The sequence below is a fragment of the Zonotrichia leucophrys genome, chromosome 3, assembly GCF_028769735.1.
Source record: "Zonotrichia leucophrys gambelii isolate GWCS_2022_RI chromosome 3, RI_Zleu_2.0, whole genome shotgun sequence".
Lineage (NCBI taxonomy): Eukaryota > Metazoa > Chordata > Aves > Passeriformes > Passerellidae > Zonotrichia > Zonotrichia leucophrys.
This window is the reverse complement of record NC_088172.1, coordinates 72,653,617-72,673,463: the sequence shown is the minus strand read 5'-3', so window position 1 is coordinate 72,673,463 and position 19,847 is coordinate 72,653,617. Positions and strand designations below refer to the sequence as shown.

At 41.9% G+C, this 19,847-nt stretch overlaps 1 protein-coding gene across 1 annotated transcript; it reads right to left on the bottom strand.

The window, feature by feature from the left end:
* Positions 1 to 1,296: 1,296 nt before the first annotated feature.
* On the bottom strand, positions 1,297 to 13,658 carry QPCT (glutaminyl-peptide cyclotransferase). Its single transcript, XM_064707011.1, has 7 exons — positions 13,392 to 13,658; positions 9,465 to 9,611; positions 6,808 to 7,089; positions 4,126 to 4,302; positions 3,182 to 3,281; positions 2,594 to 2,710; positions 1,297 to 1,708 (listed from the first exon to the last, which is right to left on the bottom strand). The coding sequence occupies exons 1-7, from the start codon at positions 13,491 to 13,493 to the stop codon at positions 1,563 to 1,565; spliced, it is 1,071 nt and encodes a 356-aa protein (XP_064563081.1). The 5' UTR covers positions 13,494 to 13,658; the 3' UTR covers positions 1,297 to 1,562.
* Between the last annotated feature and the right edge of the window lie 6,189 nt (positions 13,659 to 19,847).

Genomic DNA, 19,847 nt, shown 5'->3' with positions numbered 1-19,847 from the left:
GGTAAGACAAATGTTTCTCACCAATGTTAAAGTGACAGGAAAACACAAAATGCTTTTGTTTCATCTTTGAGCTACCAAATCAGAATTAAATTTAAAATCAGATCAGATTTAATTTTCAGGCTATCCTGTAATAGAAAAATTTTACAAATTTTCACTGCTGTAAATACCTGTTTCTGTAATGGCTTTATAATATGGATATAAATATAGTCTTAGGCTCCAAAATATTTGCTTTAGGAAAATGATAAAATACAGGTCAAATCTGACATGCTTAAAACTCCATTGCTTACCTCCCTTTTAATTCTCTTTGCTCAGGGCAGAACTTTGCAGGGAAGAAGTTTGGAGCAGTAAAATATTGACTTTTTCCCTCAGTTCATCTCCTATCAGCTTGATTTTTTTTTCCCCCCCTTAAAATGCTCTCATCCCTTTCTCACCAGTTGAAACCATGATTCTGTCAGTAGATTTGAATATTGTTCTTCTGTCTTTCACTGATCTCATTCCAGGCTTTCTTTTTGCCAGTGTTACACTAAACCTATTGAATAATTCCAGTAAGGAATGTAAAAGCACAGGGTTGTTAAATTTGTATCTTTTTGGTGCCTAAACTGCTGTCTTGCTTTTAACAACATTTTATTTTTGATAGCACTTAGCCTTTAAAATTGTATTTAGATAAACTATAGTTTCTAAAGTGATCACTTTCCTGATATGAGTATTTTTGTTGTGGTCTGTATTAAAAACAGCAGGTGGGTGGTGGTTTGGAGGTTTTTTGGGTCAAATTGTGAATGATTCTCACGTGACTGAATGGTATGTACTGGGTCATTGCTCCCACACACCACCTGATCTTTTGTTTATATCTCCTGTGTCGCAGTCAGAGCTCAGGGAAACCCCCACATACCTTCCTGTAGCATCACGCCCCACCACCCTTCTCCATCAACAAGTATCCAACAAATGATAAGGGCAAAGCTGAATTTGGGTTATTGTTCTGTTTTCTGGGAGTCAGCTGTCTGCAGAGATAAACCCTTGCAGCCACCTTTGCAGGGGAAGGAGGAGAGGGACCAGAGAGGATTAAAAATCGCACCTGTGTGTCAGGAGTTCTAGCAACTCATTTCAACATAAGGTGGTTTTGTTCAGCCCAAAGTAGAAGTCTGCTATGGTGTGATTTTTGCCTCTTTTGATAACGTGGTGTAAATTTCCGTAGCTGAACGCTGTAAAAGTTGGTCCCACCTTGTAAAAATGTATCATACAATTAAGCCATGAGGCATTCCCTCCTGGGATCACAATACGTGACAAAAAACAATGATAGCAATCTGGAAAGATTCTGGACTTTTTTTTATTCAGACACAAAACATGGAAAGATCAAATTCTTTCCAGGCTGAGCTAGGTCTTATTTAATGGTATCTTATTTGGCTGCTGGATCAATGGGCCATGAACAGCTCAATCAATAATCAGTCTAGCAAGAGCTATCACATTTTTCTTCACCTTGATACTCTCCAATGCAATTAAATAGCAAGTGTAAAGGTGGACAAACAGTAGTGTGAATGGAGTACAATTTGTTGATGTTTTGTCTTTCAGAGGTTGAGATATTCCAGTACAAACACTTGCAGGATTTTGTTGAGATTGTCAATAGTGGCTTTGTCAAGGTTTTCTTCTGTGTCCTTCATGGTATGCCATACTGCAGGAAAAGGGGATGGAATCAGATGCAGGACTGGAACCCCTAAAAAAAGGAAAGTGGAATTTGGAGAAGAAATGTTTTAGAAGTTCTGTTAATCCAACAGATACTTCACCATTTAGCAACAGAGTCGGGTAACTATTCAATAAGCTTGCTTTATAGGGTGTGTCCCTGCAGCTTCCTTTTTCCTTCTCTTGTTTTGATGCTTGTGACTGCATCGCATCATTAAAGAGTGTATTGTGTAAAGCTGCCACCTTCCTTTCCTTTGAGTACTTTTCCCTCCTCTTACTTTTTTCTTTTTAAAATAATCTGTAGCTACTTATTGGGGGTTTTGGTTTTTTTTTTTCCAAGATTCTTTAGGTTTTGTGTTTAGGAGCTACAGCAGGACAGAGAAATCACTGCAGCTCCTCAAAATGAAAACTGATTACCATGTTTTTGTGATACTGTTAAGACTGAATATTTTTGAAGCATTTTTCTAGTTCTCTACATAAATGGTAAAATAGGGTTTCTTATTTTTACTCTGTAAAATAGAGACAGTGTTGCCCTCAGATAAAGGAACTGTATCACTGCATGTATGTGTGTGTATATATATATATATACATACACACACATTAAGCCACCTATATGTACTGCAGCTTGTAGGTAAAAGAGGAATGAAATCAGTCTTCTGCTTCCCAATTTGTTTTAGGGAGGAGCATTTTTTTTCTCAGCCTCTTTCTTGTTTCACTTCTTTTCCTCTCTGATTTTTCAGCTGCATACCACTAAGGAATCAATTTTTTTCATTAGGTAATACATCAAAGCTCTAAAGCTGGATTCAGAAGCCTCAAGTTGGGACAAATAAGCTTGAAAAACAGGAGCATATGCATTTGATCATTTATTAAATTAAGCATTTCTTACTGAATATATACAAATTATAAGAATTTCCGGTACCTCTTAACAAAAATGGAACATGATCATCTTCAACCAAGCCTCGATGTAAATTACTGCGGAAATACTGACTTGGAACAGGGTGATTCTTCAGCAGATTCATGTTGTGTAGCTTTTGCTCTGTAATGCACAATGAAAGTGATTATTACAATTTTTGAACAATGAGGAATGTTAGCATGTTTGAATTATTTTTCCTCACACATGGAAGCTTTTTCCATGGCACAGTAGTGACTGTCTTTTGCATTTGTTTAATATTTGGAAGACCTCAGAACTGGTGCTGTTACCATAATTTTACAGAAGTGAGAACAAAAACACAGAAGTGAAGCAGTTGCCAAGTGTCACAGAGTGACAATCAGCAATATAATCTGTTTTGTTGCTTTCAAATGTCTGAGAGTCTTTCTCAGATGTTTCATTAACTAAGTATCAAAATCTTCATACAGGTTTAACATTTCACATTTATATTTTCAAAGATTCTTACTGTAAACCAGAAAATTAATCTAAAAATCTTTTACAGATTTACAGAGCTTAATATATTTAAAAACTACTCACTAGGTTTTGAAATTCATCCAAAACCCATATCCTTGTGCTTACCAATTGCTTGAAGCCTCTGAAACCATCGAAGAGTGTTTGGAAAATAATTGGGAAAGACTGGGTTTCGTGCACCAATTAAATCCAGTAGTACAAACAGGTCCTAGACAAGAAAGAATCTTTAGTGCAGAACTCTTTCCTGTAACATCAGCAGCAGCAATGAAACTCTTGGTTTCCTGTATAGCTCATGAGCAGGTCTTTGCAACCCCGGCCAAAGATCTGCCTTTCTAGTGTGGTGCTGAGGAGAATTCACTAGCAGAACCTGATTCCAATCTGATACATTTTGCTGTCTTCCCGAGGAGGGCAAGGCTAGGCTATTCCTCTGTTCCTCGAGCTGAAGCAGGCTGCATAGCCTAGCCTGCAATTTGTGTGTTATATCTCTTTAAAACAGCGGTAGGTGGGGAGAAAGAAGAGGAAATTGCTTTTTCCCCTGAGAACAACAAAGTCTGTCAAGGGAAAGACATTTTATGAGTCACAAGAAGCAATGACAGAAGTGCCTCAGCAGTAAACAGGGAAAGTAGAAGGGAACAGACACCAGAATGTTAGTAGGAATCAGAGGGATACAGAGGTTGCTGTAGCTTAGTACTGAGCTAGGGGAGATTTGTTCATAGGCCAATGCTGTTTGTGCTCTTTCCTTATCACTTTGAATTATCTTTTCCTGAAGAAGGTGGGTATCCTAGTTTATATTCTAATAAACTGTGTATTTTGATATTTCTATGGCTCCTCCTCATACTTGCATGCAGCAGGTCTAATCCCATGAAAAGCTCTTCCCAATTCTCTAACATATTTCATAATGTTTCCAGAATCCTGCTTCTTCCTTTAACTTCAGTGGGGTTGTGATTTTCTTGGGAATTTGGCCAGTTACCTATTAATTAAATATTTTTACAAATGCCATTTACTATTGTTCCCTAAGGAGGAAAGTCCTTAGGAAGGGAAGAGCCACTCACTATGCCCTGCAGCTGGTTTGTGGTTGTTGAACCAGGTGGGTGTGGAGTCGATGCCATTTTTTGAGCTAAGTGTTGAGATCCATAGAGGGAGTCGGAAGGGGACCACCGAACAAAGGCTTCTTCACCATCAAAAAAGATCAGCTGAAGGGAAAGGTCTGGTCTTGATGTTGAGCTGGCCTGTTGGAGGAAGTTAAAAGTAAAACTAAGTGATTCTGGCCAGAACATTAAATAAAGGGCAAATACTGTAGTCATGTCAGTAACACAGATAAGGGTGTATTTTCAAGGTTCCCTATGCAGACCTTCCTTTGGATGTTATTATGGTGTAATAGTGGTAGTCATCAGTCAAGATAATTGTTATTTATCTAACACAGTGACACATTCTCCAGTCTCATATAATTTTGGTTCTGAATAAAAGTTTCATTTCTGACTTAGGAGGACGTGACCTGAGCATTGAGACCTGCAAAACCAGGTAGCAGCAACATTATCTCAAATAATGAGGGGACATGTCAGTAACAACCCCTGATGGGAGTGCAAATATCATTATTTGATTGCATCACAAGGATTAATGTAATTGCTACAGCTGTGCATCAGTGGAGGTGAATTATGTATTTGACAAGTTGATGGTTCTTTCAGCCCCTTCTTTTTATTCAGGGGAATTTGCAGTCACTGAGGTAATTTTGTGCTAAACCAGAGCAAAGAGAGTGGATATGTCAGATATGTCTTTTCCTTTCAATAACCAAAATATAACAGCACTCAAACCTGAGAATATATATGATAAATGTGTTTAATGTCACAAAAAAGACATTTGTATGAAATTTCTTCCTAGTGTAGAGGGAGTCTACTATCTGAAGCCTCATTTGAATTGTCAGAATTTCCTAATAATCCATAGCCCAGAAAATCCCAGTCTGGTTCCAATAAATGAACAGTTTGAGAATTGTAGTCTTGACAGTCGCTATAAATATTTTAAGCCCTCTATGAATTAACACTGCTTGAAGTAAAATTGCATGATGTGGTTGAAAAGGTGGGGTCACTGGCAGCAGTCATGTCCTGTATGGGCTACAACTCCCAAATAGCTGGAGCTGATGCAATCTGAACAGAAGCTTCTATAAAATGTCAGTCATGCAGGCAAGATGGTATTGATTGTGCTCACAGTGGTATATTGATTTCTCTAATGGCAATGGCTTGCTGCCTTTTGTCCTTTGCACATGACAGAGCTCTGTGGGCAGCAGTCATTTTGCATTCTGCAGGAAACTGTATCAGTGCTATTTGAGTTTTAGAAAGTAGTACTTGTGTTATTATTACCATTACTGCTTAACACATTTTAATAATGAAGAGAGTCTTTGCCCAATAATTTTAACTCTGGAGAAGTAAGTTATAACTGGAGAAGCATCAAGATAAAAATCACAACCTCAAGTCAAAGTATAAATAGATTTGGCTGAAAACATAGCAAAGTCTGTTGTGCTACCATAAGCAGAGCAAAACCATCATCACTAATGTATTAAGCAGATGGATCCCAAAGTATATTTTGTTAACAGACTGTACAAGTGATAGCCTGTGAAAAGTCATTAGTTGCCTTTTTGTCAAATGCTGTCATCTTAGATGATAAAAAATAATTTTCACTGCAAACCAGTGTATTCATAGTGAAAAGTATCAGTCTTTAAAGTAAGTGTGCAAGTTGTTTCATAAATACTCACCAGGCAAATTTATTATAAATCAAAGCCTATATATTACAGGACTTTTTTTTTGTTTTGTTTTGTGATTAAAAATATTGGCATATTCTTAATCTTCTCATTCTTAAATATTCACATATCAGAAGGCACCAAATCAGTTTCTGGAAACTCCTGTCGACAAGTAATTCTAAAACCTGAGCTGAGTGTACTCCTGACACTTTGTAGAGTGTCTCTCACATTGGAGAGACCTTTTCCTGTAACACCTCTGCAAACTTATGAGAATTGTTTTTCTGTAAATACTGAATACTGAACCAGTAGATGGCACTCGTGAATCCATAATCCTACAAATTTGTAATCCTACAAGCTTTAAGAGTTTGTAGGCTCAACAGATTTTTGTGCTTAGCAATTGCAGCCCTTTGAAACAGATTTTCATAGCATAGGTAACACAGACTGATGACATTATACTTCTTTCATAAATAAACCATTCAAATTTGTAAAAAAAAATTTAAGAAGAAAATCTTTGTGGGATGGGGGGACCTGAGTGTGACTCTTCTGCAGAACAATTAGTTCATTTGTGTCTCAAAGCAGAATACAACTGAGATACTTCTGCAGGATTCAGAATGCAGCAAAGCTTTTCAATGGCCCTAGATGTTACTGGATGTGATAGGAACTTCTGAGTCAAGTTCTGTGCCTTTTAGATAGAAAGTAGCATTATACCTTTCCAAGTCTGCGAAACATCTATTATTCATGTATCATTTGTTCTTTTTAAATGGTATATGTTTATACAGATAACTTTTAATAAGTTATCCACCCTTTTAATAAGAAATTTTAATGTGACAATATAATTTAGAGTAGTAGATACTGATCTCTGTTTGTTCTTGGAGTCAATGGGAGATTTATTACAAGCACAGCAATCAGAGAACCCAGCATGCAGGCTATGGAAAAGAATGTGGAAATGCCCTGAGGCCTGTTGCTGTTGGCAAGGCAAATGAAAATGAAACAAAAGAACTACCTTGATTAACTGCAGCTCGTTATCCAGGGCCCGTGCCAGCTCCAACATCATGGCACAAGGCACAGCTGAATCAGTGGCTCCCACAAACACTCTGCCCTGCCACTGTTGTCCAAAGAATTTTGAGTCGTAGTGGCAAGCAAGCACGAGATGGCGTTTTGCAGAGGGCTCCAGAGTGCCAATAACATTTGAAAATGTTTTATAGCCATATGGTGTGTATCTCTGAAATGTATCTTCTTCAATTTCCCAACTAGCCTTTAATGCTTGAAGACGGTTCTTGATATGCTGCAATTATAAAAAACAATCAGGTTAATATTTCTTGCTTCAGAAAGATGTTGCAGACAAATTGTTATTAGCTAATTAATAGTGGCTCCTAAGCTTATTTCTGTAAGTTCATGGTGTTTTAAAGGATAAACTTTATAGCAAAAAATGTAATATCACTGTATAACTTTGCTACCTGAGCCTCTGACTGCCTCATTTGCTTTTTATTTCTTCCCTCTGACCTTTCTTTTTGTGAGTGTGAAGATGTTTTGAATTATTGCTGGTTATTACGACACATTAAGATCTTGATCTCTAAAGTTTTCAGGCCAGTGTCTTTTTCAGGTGTAACTAGAGCAGATTTAATGTTAACATCTTCAAAGCTTAACTCAGATGTGCCCTTAAATTAGAAGTCAGAATTGGCTGCGGAGACCTTGTTGTGGCTGTTTAGACAATTACCACACAAAGATGCCACAGAAGTATAAGGAGAAAAAAACCCCAAAAGCTGTTTGGGTTGGTTGGTTGGTGTGAGGTGGCTGGACTTCTAAGCTTCTGTGAAAAATCTGCCTTTCAAGTGACATAAATTGTTTACAAGGCCATAACAGATAGGTAGATTATTTTAATTAAAGAAAGAATGAACATTTCAGAAGAGCGTTTCAAAAATGAAATTCTATAAGTGTAGCTCATATAAAAATAAGAATTGAGACAATCTATAAGGCATATCATTAATTTTAGCTATCTTTCTGCCTGAAGAGAATACCTCTAACAACCCCAGCTATACTTCAACCAGAGTTCTGGCTAACTCATAATAGAGGGACATCTCTGCTTCTCTGTTGAGCAACTTATTTTTGTGGGTCCCTAGAGAGCTTCTTCAAGGCAGATTCCTCTCTCTTTAAGTAAACATTAGGAAAAGCCTCTAAGGGGAAAATAGACTTTGAAGACTTGTTCTGCTCTTAGGGGAGTCAGTAGGAATGATAAAAAACAACAATATTGCCATAGATTTTAGTGCTAGAACAAACTTCCATTTTGTTTGTGGTCACCCACTGAAAGCTTTTACAATATGGTATGGTCTATCAGCTATCAGTAGGCAGAGTGAAGGATGTCTGTTAAGGATTGAGGGCACTATATAAGCCTGGATGGAGTTCCCAGTAGCCTTTTTCCCTAGTCTGATGATTTTGTGTCAACAAAGAAGTATAATCCATTTCAAACTCCATTGCTGTGTTTTGACAATAGAGGACTCTTAATTTTTTTTTTTTAATTTAATACATGCTGTTACCTTGTAACAGGATGATGCATTCTATTTTGAACATAATCTGTGGTTTTCTAGCCTAGGCTCAGCTGTTTTTTTGCTTTTCTTCCTTTTCCCCCTTTCACTTGGCTGCCTTCCAGAGTACTGCTAAAGAAACCACAAAGCTAAATCTACAGAGATGTGCACACACACACACACACACACACACACACAATGCATAAAAAGGCTGCATTTTTCCAATCTACCAATTCCTGAATAGCAAATAAATTTATTGTAGCTGGGGCTGTCTTAGAGCTGTTGAGTCAGTGCCCAAAGGGCAGATGAAGGCTCGTGGATGCTGTGAATGTCTTTAGTAAACTCAGCTGTACCATTGTCTTCTCCTGCTTGGCTGATGGGGTCCAGAGCCAGCATGGACGCTGTCCTGAATTTGCCCACGCTGTGAGTGCAGAGCAGAGGGGCTGGCAGAGCAGCAACCCCATTGTGTGATAACTTCTTGTGGCTCAAAGGCAACGTGCTGGAGTCTTTACTGCCTTGGGGCCAGCTGCAGCCTGGTTTGTTGGCCCAGCACCAGGACACTGCTGTGCTTGGGCCAGTGGAGCTGCTGTGGTTCATGGACCAGGGCTGGCTGCACTTTGTTGTGCTGACCATTTCATCTGCCTGCCCCTTTGGGCCCCTCTGATCCCCTTTTGTGTTGATACACCCATCTGAGGCAACACTCCAGGGCACTGCAACAGCACAGGACAGGGCCTCTCCAGAAAAAGTGTCATTTATTTCATCCCATGCGTGGTCTCGGGTTTGAACCAGTGACCAAAAACCTGCTCATGTGAGGGAAAGGACAACCACTGTGTTGTACTTTGGGTACCAAACCTGGGGCAAACTTGTTAATTTAAAACATGATTAAAAAAAAAAAAGACTTATTTTCCATCATGCTATGCAGCCCTGGGAAATAATGTCAGCTGATGTGCAAGCTGTGTCATGTTGGCACTATGCGGTCTAGACTTGAACAATGATAGAGTTCATCCTACTGAATTAAAGGAATTTCTGTGGCACTGTCTCTTTGGGTGGGATCACCAAAGATGTTACCAGAATATAAATAATTACAATAATAATATATAGTAAAGATGTTAGAGATTGTCAGGAAGCGTTGTCTTACCTGTCGCACGATGTAACTTCCTTGTGATCCCGGGTATCTTTCTATCAGGATAGGGCGCAAATCATTCTCCCACATTTCAGAAATATCTGTGTTGGCCACAACTTTTTGAATAGCATCAGAACTTAAAATTCTTGGTTGGTGAGAATACTGCAGAAGGTAGTGAGAAGAAGAGTGCTGTAACTATTACTAGATTTTTTAAACCAGTTTTCTTCATAATTACGATAAAAATGGCATATAGTGTTACTTTGATTTATTCCCAACAAAATGCAATTAAAAAACCCCTTTTTACTCAGAAATGATTGGCTTCTCTGTCTTTCATTTCCATACAAAACTTGCTAGTATTTAAAGTATGGGAGAAAGTTTTACCTACCAGCTAGCTGTAAAACCTGAACCGATGAATGGGTTCTCTGTTTCCTAATATCTAAATTATACATGTCATGTCTGAAACCACGCCACCTTCAGCCGAGGTTTCTATTGAGACAAACACCAGAAGCTTTGTTTCCAGCAGTAGTATTTAGCTTTATGCTGTGTGCTGTGAAGAAATGCCTAAGGTAAGTCACGCCCAGAGGGAGCTGGCTGTGTCATTGTGGTCTCTGCCCACAGCGGCGGAATGAGTGTGACTGCACAGAATGCTGTGGCTCCTCTGGGGCTAGCTGGGGCATTTGTCAGCTCGGTGACACATGGGTTAACCTCAGACCCGACAGCTCGTCTCCTGTGGCAGCCCCTAGGATGTGACCTACCTCCCAGGTGACTTCCTTTCTGTTGCCCAAGCGCAGGCCTTTGGGGCTGTATCAGGTGACCCAAAATGCTTGAGACATCCTTATGTAGCTGGCAAAGGCACATCTTAGATGTGCAAGAGCTCCAAAGAGCTCTGCAGTGGTAGCTGAATGCCAGGTGGGATTCCCAAGGACATCTCAAATGCCCCTTTAGACACCAGGTTTGAACCTATCCAATCTCTAGCAGTTGTCTCCTCAGAAACTTCCTGTGCCACTACTATTTTTACAGATTCCTGTTTCAGGCACTATCATTCCATTCCTCATTTATATCACAGGGTCTTCGCTCTACTCCTGTCTTTCTCCTAATGAAAAATACTGCTTTGTTTATTTCTTCTTTGATCAGAACTGCCTTACATGATTTGCTGTCCTTCAGTGTACCTTGTCTGTGTCATCCTTTCTAAGATGAGCAAAAGGAACGAAAATGGAACATGAGCACATCAGTTTATACTGTAGGACAATGGTATTTTTTATTTTATTCTTTTTCTTTCTTCAAACTGTTAAACAGCTGACTTGCTTTTGGGCTGCTCCAGCATCAAAATGACATTTTCATCCATATCTGTAGTCTAACCCTATCATTGTATGTGTTAGCAAGGAATAATTCACTCCTTTTCTACTCGTGTGTGTCATTTCACATGTGTCTGACACAACACCTAAAACCCATTACCTGGCCAGAATGTGAACTGACCTCGAAAGTCAGGTATCTCATTACCAATTACCTTATTACCCTAGGTGATGAATATTGTTGAAAAACAGGGGTTGCCTCACTATTTGACTTTTTTCTACTTCCTTTGTGTTTGTACAAGCAAGTATGAACACAAGTATTTTTTAGACTCCACTACAAACATTTAATTCTACCCTTCTCTTGTTTCCTAGCTATTTATCTCTGTGTGAATCTTTCCTCTGGTTCTACTTAGGTTTAGCAGTGAAATTAAGCAGAGGGCTGACACAAAGACACTGAATCTAGTTGTGCCAATTTTAATACATGTTTAAAGCTGAGTTTTAAGACTGTAAGGACACCAAAATTTAAAATGGGCAGTTAACATTTTTATGGCTAGCAAATTTAGACATAGATCAAAGAAAAAAGAAAAATTATAGCATTTCATCTGATATGAAGATGAACTTTTGAAAGTTTGGAAATTATACCATGGAAGTTGTAAAACAGTCTTTTGAAATACTAGAAGTATAATAAGGTGGAACTTAAACCAGTGTAGAAGAGGCACAGAGAAGAGAAAATGACAGGGAGCTGTTCAGTTTAGGAGGAGCAGGCTGTAAGGGGAGAGTGAAAAACAAAAGCTATGTACTTTGGAAGAGTGTAGGAGGACAATTTAATTAAGGAAGTTCAGAAAATCTGCAGTTGAACAAGCGAAGAGCATGCCTGGTAATTGGGGTCATCAAATCACTTGGCAAAGAAACATTATTAAAGTACAAATGCATGAAAGTACTTCAGAGGAGAGGAATCAATTTCCATTTCTAATGATGGAGATATCAAATTTGGGAAGTGAGAGGAGTTACAAAAGTGGTTATGAAATAAAAGAGAAGCAAAATAAGATTTGTAAGTGACTCATTCTTTACAGTGTTGGTCAATCCCTACTTAGCCACAACAGGGAGGCAGAACAGTATCTTCATGACAGGGTTGTCACTAATCCTGTTCTACTAAGCTGTACAAAACTGCAAAACTTCGAGTTCTACAAGTAGCCCAGGCTTACCTGCAGGACTTTGAATTTCTGGCTCACATGTCCCTCCAGGGAGAAAGAACAAAAGTTGTTGAAGGACAAGAATTTGATGAGAAAGAGGAGGTTGTTCTTGCTTAGTGTGTGCGCAGGCGGAGGAGCTGAGGTGTGATGGTTCTGTGGCACTACTGACAGCACTGCTGGGGAGACTGGCTGGTCAGAATGGAGCCAGCTAAAGAGTGAGGGGCTGGGGCTCAAGGGGGCTGCAAAAAGGAGCACTGGGGCTGTGTGATTGTTCATTGACCAGCGTGACTAAAGATTTACCCCTGCATGGATATACTATATATGTACATTTACATGTATTGTGCATAATTACAGATATACAGTCTATACATGAGCTATATATATACTATATGAGCTATACACATATATATGTATGTAGTGTAAGGTACAATTAATAGAACAGAATGAAACAGTACCTCATTATCAAACAAAGAAACAAGCCAACATTTCCTTGAATGAGGGGGTGAGTTAAAACAAGGAGAAAGGGAGTCACTAAGGGAAAGCATGGAAGGGTGTGAGGGAAGCCTCATTTTACCAGCTTGTCTTGTGGAATTCAGTTGCTTCTTGCTGAACTTTGACTTCAGCTCTTCTACAAACACTTGGGGAATGGCCCTAAAAGTATATTTTCTGTTTGGAAATTCCTGAAGTGTTTAGTTGAATGTGGTTTGCAGTTTTAAGCTTTCCTACGTTTCACGTGGTTTAATTCTTTATGAAGAAAACTACGTTAATGTTTCATAATGAAACACTGAGACCTGCTACATTGAGAAATCTGTGGTTTAAAGCTTACCACTGTTTAGTTAAACCTTATCTCAAAATTCCTTTTTTCACTAGTTCACACAGCAGTCTAAATTAGACACAATATGGTACGAGTCTACAACATATTAGAGTGTTATATCTTTTCAAAACAATTTTGTACCGGCTATCAGCACCATGCCTACTTGTTTTTCCTAGATACATGTGCATTGCTGCTGACAGAGCTATCTGTCTTCTCAAACTAAGTCACTGTCCTCTGACTCACCATGGTCACAATGAAAGTTGGAGTATAGTAGAATGTTATAAGGAATACAATTTCAGATTTTGATCCGTCTTTCCCTGTTTGGGTTTCCCCTTAAATTCAGTAACATTTCAGACCGTGACAAAGCTTATGGCTCTTGCTGCCCGGTCCCGGGCGGTGCGAGATGGCAAAGCCGAACGCGTGAGGAAGATCTGTTCACAAGGCTTAGGAGGGAAGCCATGGCACCCACCCTCACCTGCGGGACCGCGCCAAGGGTGAGCCTAGCCCGGATTCACGGTGGAGGCCAGGGCAGGAGGGATGGGGCCGTCCCCGCGCCCAGCCGCTCACCCCTGCCCGCCGGGAAGGCGCTGCCCCCGCACCAAGGGAGAGGCGAGAAGCGCCGGGAAAGGCGAACGCGACCCACCTTCTCCTGGGTCCACTGCGCTCCGGCGTCCCTGCCAAGCGCCGAGGGCAGGCAGGCGGCCAGGCACAGCGCCCCGAGCAGCCGGGCGGCGACCCTCGCCATCCCTTTCCTGCGCCTCGCCGAGTGCCGGGGCAGCGAAGGAGAGAGCGGCGGCTGTGCCGGCGGAGGCGGCGCTGAGGGAAGGAGGCACGGAGAAAGGGAGGGAGGTACGGAGGGAAGGAGGCACGGAGGGAGGGAGGGAGGTAAGGAGGGAGGTACAGAGGGAAGGAGGCACGGAGGGAGGGAGGGAGGGAGGGAGGGAGGGAAGGAGGCAAGGGGGGAGGGAGGCACGGCGGGAGGAGGCAGCGGCAGGAGCGGCGCTGGCCGCAGGAGCCGCAGCCGTGCCAGCCTCTCGGGCGGCCCGCGTTCCCCAGAGCCCGGCCCGTCAGCAGCGCCAGGGGCTGCCTGCGCCCCGGCCCCCTCCGCTCCCTCCTGCCCCGGCCGCCGGGCAGCCAGGGAGGGCAGGCACTCGTGATTGCCGCCGTGGGAAAAGCCGGAGCCTGCGGCTCTGCCCTGAAAGCTGGTTCTGTGTTCCGAGGGGCAGCTCGTGATCCCTCGGTCCCCGGGCAGCGGTGGGAGCTGCGGGCGCTGCCATCAGGACGGGCCGCGCTCTCCCGCTGGGAGCCCGCCGGGAGCAGCGCCCGCGGCTGATGGAAGCTCGGAGCCGGTATTCCTCATAAAGGGTGTGACAGCAGGGACCACAGAAATGCGAAGGGGTTTAATTCATTAATTTACAAGTTCTTCTCATGATCTTTTTTAGGCCTAAAACAACAATACTTGCTAAAATGAAAACCCTCTCTTCAGGCGTTTTAATTTATTTACTTTTATTATCAACCAAGAACAAAGCAAAGTCTGTGGTGAGGCAGTATTTTGCAGTACACTTATTTAGATTAATTAACCAAAGATACAAGTTTCTGAGTTTTTGTCCTCTTCTTTAGGTGATTTGACATCACCGTTCTTGCTCTAGAATGTTGTAGAAAACATCTGTCTATTCTGCATCACAGATACTCTATTTAAAGTCTCCGACTTTGACATATTTCTTAAAGTTCAGGCTCAATCTCAAAACAAAATAAAAGAAGAAAAAGAAGAGATGAAGGAGGGAAGCAGCAGGAGTAATCATTTTGCTGCTTGTCAGCCTTGTACTGGAAAGCCTATCCTAGTAACTATAGCTTTGCAAGTAACAGTGATGTTGGAGAAATTGAGTGATTTGTGATTTGCAGATTGTTGACCCAGATTTCACAGGCTTCCTAGAAAAGCTGGTGGATCTGCCACCCAGCGTACAGATGACATCTGTGATATCTTTACTACAGATCCTTCTAGCTGATACTCAGAATGTGGCTCTGTTCCATTTTTGCATATATGGGAAAACAAAGAGTTAATTTAAATTGGTGCCTTTTTTTTTTCAGTCGTGAAAGTCCACAAAGTGCTTTGTTAGGAAATTGTTCCAAATTCACAGCTGAATCACTGGTTGACAGAAAGAAATGGGCAATCTTTTCATTACCAAGAAAAATCAGCATGGTTGACAGATTTTTAGACAAAAGCCCCAGCATGTCAGAGATCAAGTCACGGGCAATTAGTTTAAATCCCACTACCAAGATGATGGTGATCCCAGCAGAACTACACTACAGAACAAAAATCTGTTGCCCCTCCATGAGATTTCCTGTGGTTGGCTATACAATCCAAATGCTGGACAGAATTCCTGGGTGATGTGCCAGGGTTCTCATACAATTTAGCAGAAAAGAAAATAAATACTATAGCTACAGGAGAAATCTGACAAGAATATGAGTCAGGATTAGCTAACACTGCTTTTCCCTAAGGGATTGTGGTTGCTCTGAGGGTTACAATTATTTGATAGATTACAAATTTGGCTAGTGTAAAGTCAGATTAAGGCAGTGTTAATATCACCTACATGGGAAACACACATAAAAATGTAAGTGCTGGACCAGATGTGATCTAGAGAGACCAAACAGGATTTTTTTAAGGGCATTACTTTCAAAATTTGGAGTGGAGAAGTCCCCTCTCATAACCATCCCATAAAGTTCTGTGTCTACAAAGAAGACTGAGGGAACAACAACAGCAAAAAAGTCCATGCAACAGAAATCAGAACACTTCACACCTGAAAACAGAATTACATAACTATTTAAATATGCAAACTTTAAAATAAAAATCAGAAGTGATGGACATTTTGTTTTTCCAGGGATTTATGAAGGAAAAAAATGTGTTGTTTAATCCTGCTCTGTACCACCTAATAGGAAATGTGTCAACAAATTTCTCAGTGGCCAGCTGTTCTATTACATCCATTTTAAATAGTTGTGTTATTACTATGAAAAATCAAATAGATGTAATCAGATACCATCTAGAGGGGGGGAAAAGGGCACTTTAATTGAAGAGAGCATAGGCAATGTGTGATAGTATGATCTGTACATCGTCCCTTCCAGTGCCCAGGAAGCAACAGCTGGTGTGACAGTGCCATCTACTGAAGTCCCGATGGACAGTGGATGCAGGCACCTCTGGCAAAGCCTTTTCCTTCTGCTCCCCCTCCAGCACGCCAGCATTTCAGCCAAACCGCCATGGGAAGGCAGCTGAGGCCGCGGGCTCTGTCATTGCCGTGCCTACCAGCCCTGCAGAAATGCACTGCCCGGCGCTGCTGCGGGTTCAGTACGGGTTTAATGCGGGTTTAATGCGGTTCAGTACGGGTTTAATGCGGTTCAGTGCGGTTCAATGCGGTTTAATGCACGCCAGTTCTCTCCCGAGGGGGAACTCCCGCTCCTTCCACCGTCACAAACACAGTTTGAATGCCTGCCTCTCCCGACTGGCAGGTCCGTGGCAGGGAGAGCAGAGGAAGTGTGGTTTGCTGCGGTTTGAATCCACATAATAAAAGGTCATTTCCAATCCAAAAGGCTGGATGGGGCTCCAAGCAACCCAGTTTAGTGGAAGGTGTCCGTGCCCACAGCAGGGAGGGTGGAACCAGATGTTTTTAAGCTCCCTTGCAACCCAAGCCACTCTGTGATTCTATAGTTTTGAGCCTCAGCCGCGGCTGATTTGCCAGCAGCAGTGAGGCAGCAGAAACAGCCTGAGATTTCCAGAGCTCAGCAGCCTGGGCTGCTGCAGCCTCAGAAATGCACAGGCAGCTCTGCCAGCCAGAGGGAAGGGAGGTGGGCTGAGGTCACAGGGGAGCACAGGGGCCTGCAGGTGCCCGCTGCTCGTGGGCATCCTGTGGGCTTCAGCTGCTGCTGCTCATCCCGGCTAGCTCATCCACTGCTCCTCTCCTTTATCAGGCTGTGCAAGCAACCTGCCTGGTGATTCAGGTGACAGAGAGCCTGTTTCCATGGGCTGATGCCTTCTCAGACAAAGCTTTAATAAGTGGAAAGTGTGAAATGTGTTAGGTTTACCCCAAAGCCTTATTTAGGAAAATAACTTTATTTTGGAGCCGATACAGTTGAATTATATATATGATATGAATGAAGCTACCCATAGATTAAAGGATCCATGAGATCATTCCTTAAACTAGGGGGGGGTTAAGTGAATTCCAAAACTCAATTACCTAGAATTTTGAATACGAATATGGATTTTGTTTAATAAAAAAAAAAATGTCCAAAATGTATGTTTATACGAAGGTAAATTTTGATTCTATGTTTTTTAAGTCTATATGAAACTTTTCACTGGTTGGTTGGGAGGTAGATTTTGGGACAAAGTTCAGCTAAGGGCTCAAACCAAGACGATGAGGTAATTCATAGACATACCCACATTTCAGGATTTTATCCAAACCAAACCTGAACTCCTAGCTTTTTTTCAGTTCCCTTATGGGAGAGGGTGAGTTGAGAGAGTGAGAGAGAAAAGAGACAATGAACAGAAAAAAGGAAAAGAAAAGAAAAGAAAAGAAAAGAAAAGAAAAGAAAAGAAAAGAAAAGAAAAGAAAAGAAAAGAAAAGAAAAGAAAAGAAAAGGAGAAAAGCATTTCTATATTTTGTCTATAGAGATATTACTTCCTCTTTTTGCAGACATTTGTTGCAGATCTTGCAAATCCTGAATGAGGGCCTTTGCTATGCAACACCAGGGTCAAAAGCAGTGAAAAATAATCATGGCAGCATGTGCTTATGGAATTTCTCAGGCAAATGCCCCAGTAAACTCTCCCAAGATGTTGCCTTGAATATGAAAATATTCAAAACATTAGATTGGTGAATAGAAATGAATACATGATGTATCCACTTTCAGATATGAAATAACCATATGCTAGAGGTATTATTTTCAAACTGGAAAACCTTAACACATTTTTAGAGTTAAAAAACAGTTCCAAACACAGTTTGTTTGTATAGCCCTTGTGGTCCATACAGAAAACCAGTTTTTTGTTTATAAAAGCAAATAAATACAATGAAAGTCAGCCATACCATTTCCTAGTATCTTGTAAATGTAAGAGAGCGATTTGTAAAGCACAGCTGGCTTCAGCAGGGAAAGCTGAGCTGTGAAAGCAAACTAACCATCTGAGGGAATGATGTAGGCTCAGAAAAAAAAAATAAGAACACTGATGAAATCCACAGGAAATCACTAATTATGGTAGTCATAAAAATAACAAACCAGAATGCTTGCCCTGTCAATTACTGCAGCCAGGGCTAATGCTGTCATGATGCTGCAATCACACAGAGTCAGCTGTGCATGTGCACAGATGGGTGTGCTGCTCCAAACACAGATACTGAATGCAGAGCTGCTTTCAGATGTGTTTTACACATCTTTACAACAGAGATCTTTACAAACAGAACAGGGTTTGGGTGCTTCAGCAATATTTGTTTAATAGAAAGTAACACCAAAGAAGTACTTACAGCACTTTGGTTTATTTTGGCTGATGCTGCCCTGTATTCTGTAATAAATTGATTTTAACTAATCCATCTTCTGATTTATGAAAAAGCAGCTATTGCAGCTTAGGGCAGCAAATTAAATGGCACCAACCCTATTGGATGATATAAAGCTGAGCTTCTTTACAAAGAAATATAATCATTGCCCAGTGGCTGTGGTAATACCTAATATCCATCTGGTGCTGTCCCTAAACAGATATTTTTAGGGCTGCTACTCAAAATGTGGGAAGCTTGCTGCACTTTAAATACAGCAGAGTGTGTCTCTTTGCTGTGCTAAGCATCAGAAATCATGTTTATGGAGGCAGGCTCTGTGTTTACAGTGGTGGCGTGTGGGAGTCCCACTTCAGAGGAAAAAGGAAACGAGGATTGCTCAGCTATCTGCTGCAGAGCTTTGGCAAGAACATCCTCTATTCATGGAATAGCCTTCATTAAAAAGTCCCAGGGTGGTTTTTGGCATTCAAAACCAGTTAAAGGCAGAATCAACCATTAACTGCTACGTTTTTAGTTTAAAGTACTTCCAGATTTTGACAAGAAGCTGCAGGCATATTATTTATCAAATAAAATGGCGCCAGTCAGCGCAGAGAGCTGGTCACACTCTCTGTCAGCTGCACTGTGTAAAGGTCTGATGCAAAATAGGGTGCAGAAAGCGGAAGGGCTCCCCTCAGCTTCATTGGGTTCTGGGCCAGGCCTCAGGAGCACAAGGTGAAGGAAATGAGAAACGCGCGTTACAAACAGAGCTATAAATGACAAGGCACTAATCTGCCTCTCCATCTTGCTGAGCTGAGCATTAGAAGCCTTTGAATTTGACAGTTTGCCTTTTCAAGGCATTTTCGGTCTGGTATATAACTTAAATTCAGCAACTCCCTATGGTAGTGGATTTTAGTTTAAGTCTTGTACACAGAAATTGAGACCAATTCAAGAAGGAAGATTACAGGTTGTCTCTCAACAGGGAGCTGTCGGGCTGAAGGGAGGTCACAGAGGAAGTTTTGCCTCGCACCAGTTTTATTTGGTACTTCAGCTCACTGTTTCTCCCAAGTATCTTGCCTGCAGAAATCTGCTGCTGATGCCAAGAGTGGCATCATTAATGCAGAGCAGAAAATGTGATTTGGGTGAATCAGAGTATTAGAAGGGGGGGCTGAAACGCATCAGGAGACGGGCAGTGAAAAGGGCCTGGAGAACTTCTGAGTCCTGGCACGCACATCCGTGGGGGCCAGCGGGACACGCTGACAGCCACTTCCAGCTCCCAGGTCAGCGCGGCCACGGCCAAGACCAGCGCGGGGCTGTGACACACTAGGTCAAGTATTTCCTGTGCAGCGATGGAGGGCCTGCCCGGCCCAGGGGACATCCCCGTCCCGGCAAGGTGAACCGGGAGCGGCGAGGACCGACACATGGGCTGTGGCTGCCCGGCCGGCCGGGGCGGAGCGGGGGAAGGAGCCGCGGTACCGCCAGGTGAGGCGGGCAGGGCGGGGGCTGTCCGCACCCGCGGCCGCCGCTGGCACCGCAGCCGGCGGGTGCGAGCTGGCGCGGACACCGGCTTTGGCAGGGCTGGAGAGACGAGGCCAGGGCGG

Excerpts from the sequence above, each read along its gene's own strand:
- QPCT (XM_064707011.1), bottom strand. The coding sequence starts at position 13,493 with ATGGCGAGGGTCGCCGCCCGGCTGCTCGGGGCGCTGTGCCTGGCCGCC. Across the intron at positions 9,612-13,391 it reads CGCAGTGGACCCAGGAGAAG|TATTCTCACCAACCAAGAAT; the intron begins GTGGGTCGCGTT and ends TACCTTCTGCAG. Across the intron at positions 4,303-6,807 it reads ACGAGCTGCAGTTAATCAAG|GCCAGCTCAACATCAAGACC; the intron begins GTAGTTCTTTTG and ends TTCCTCCAACAG.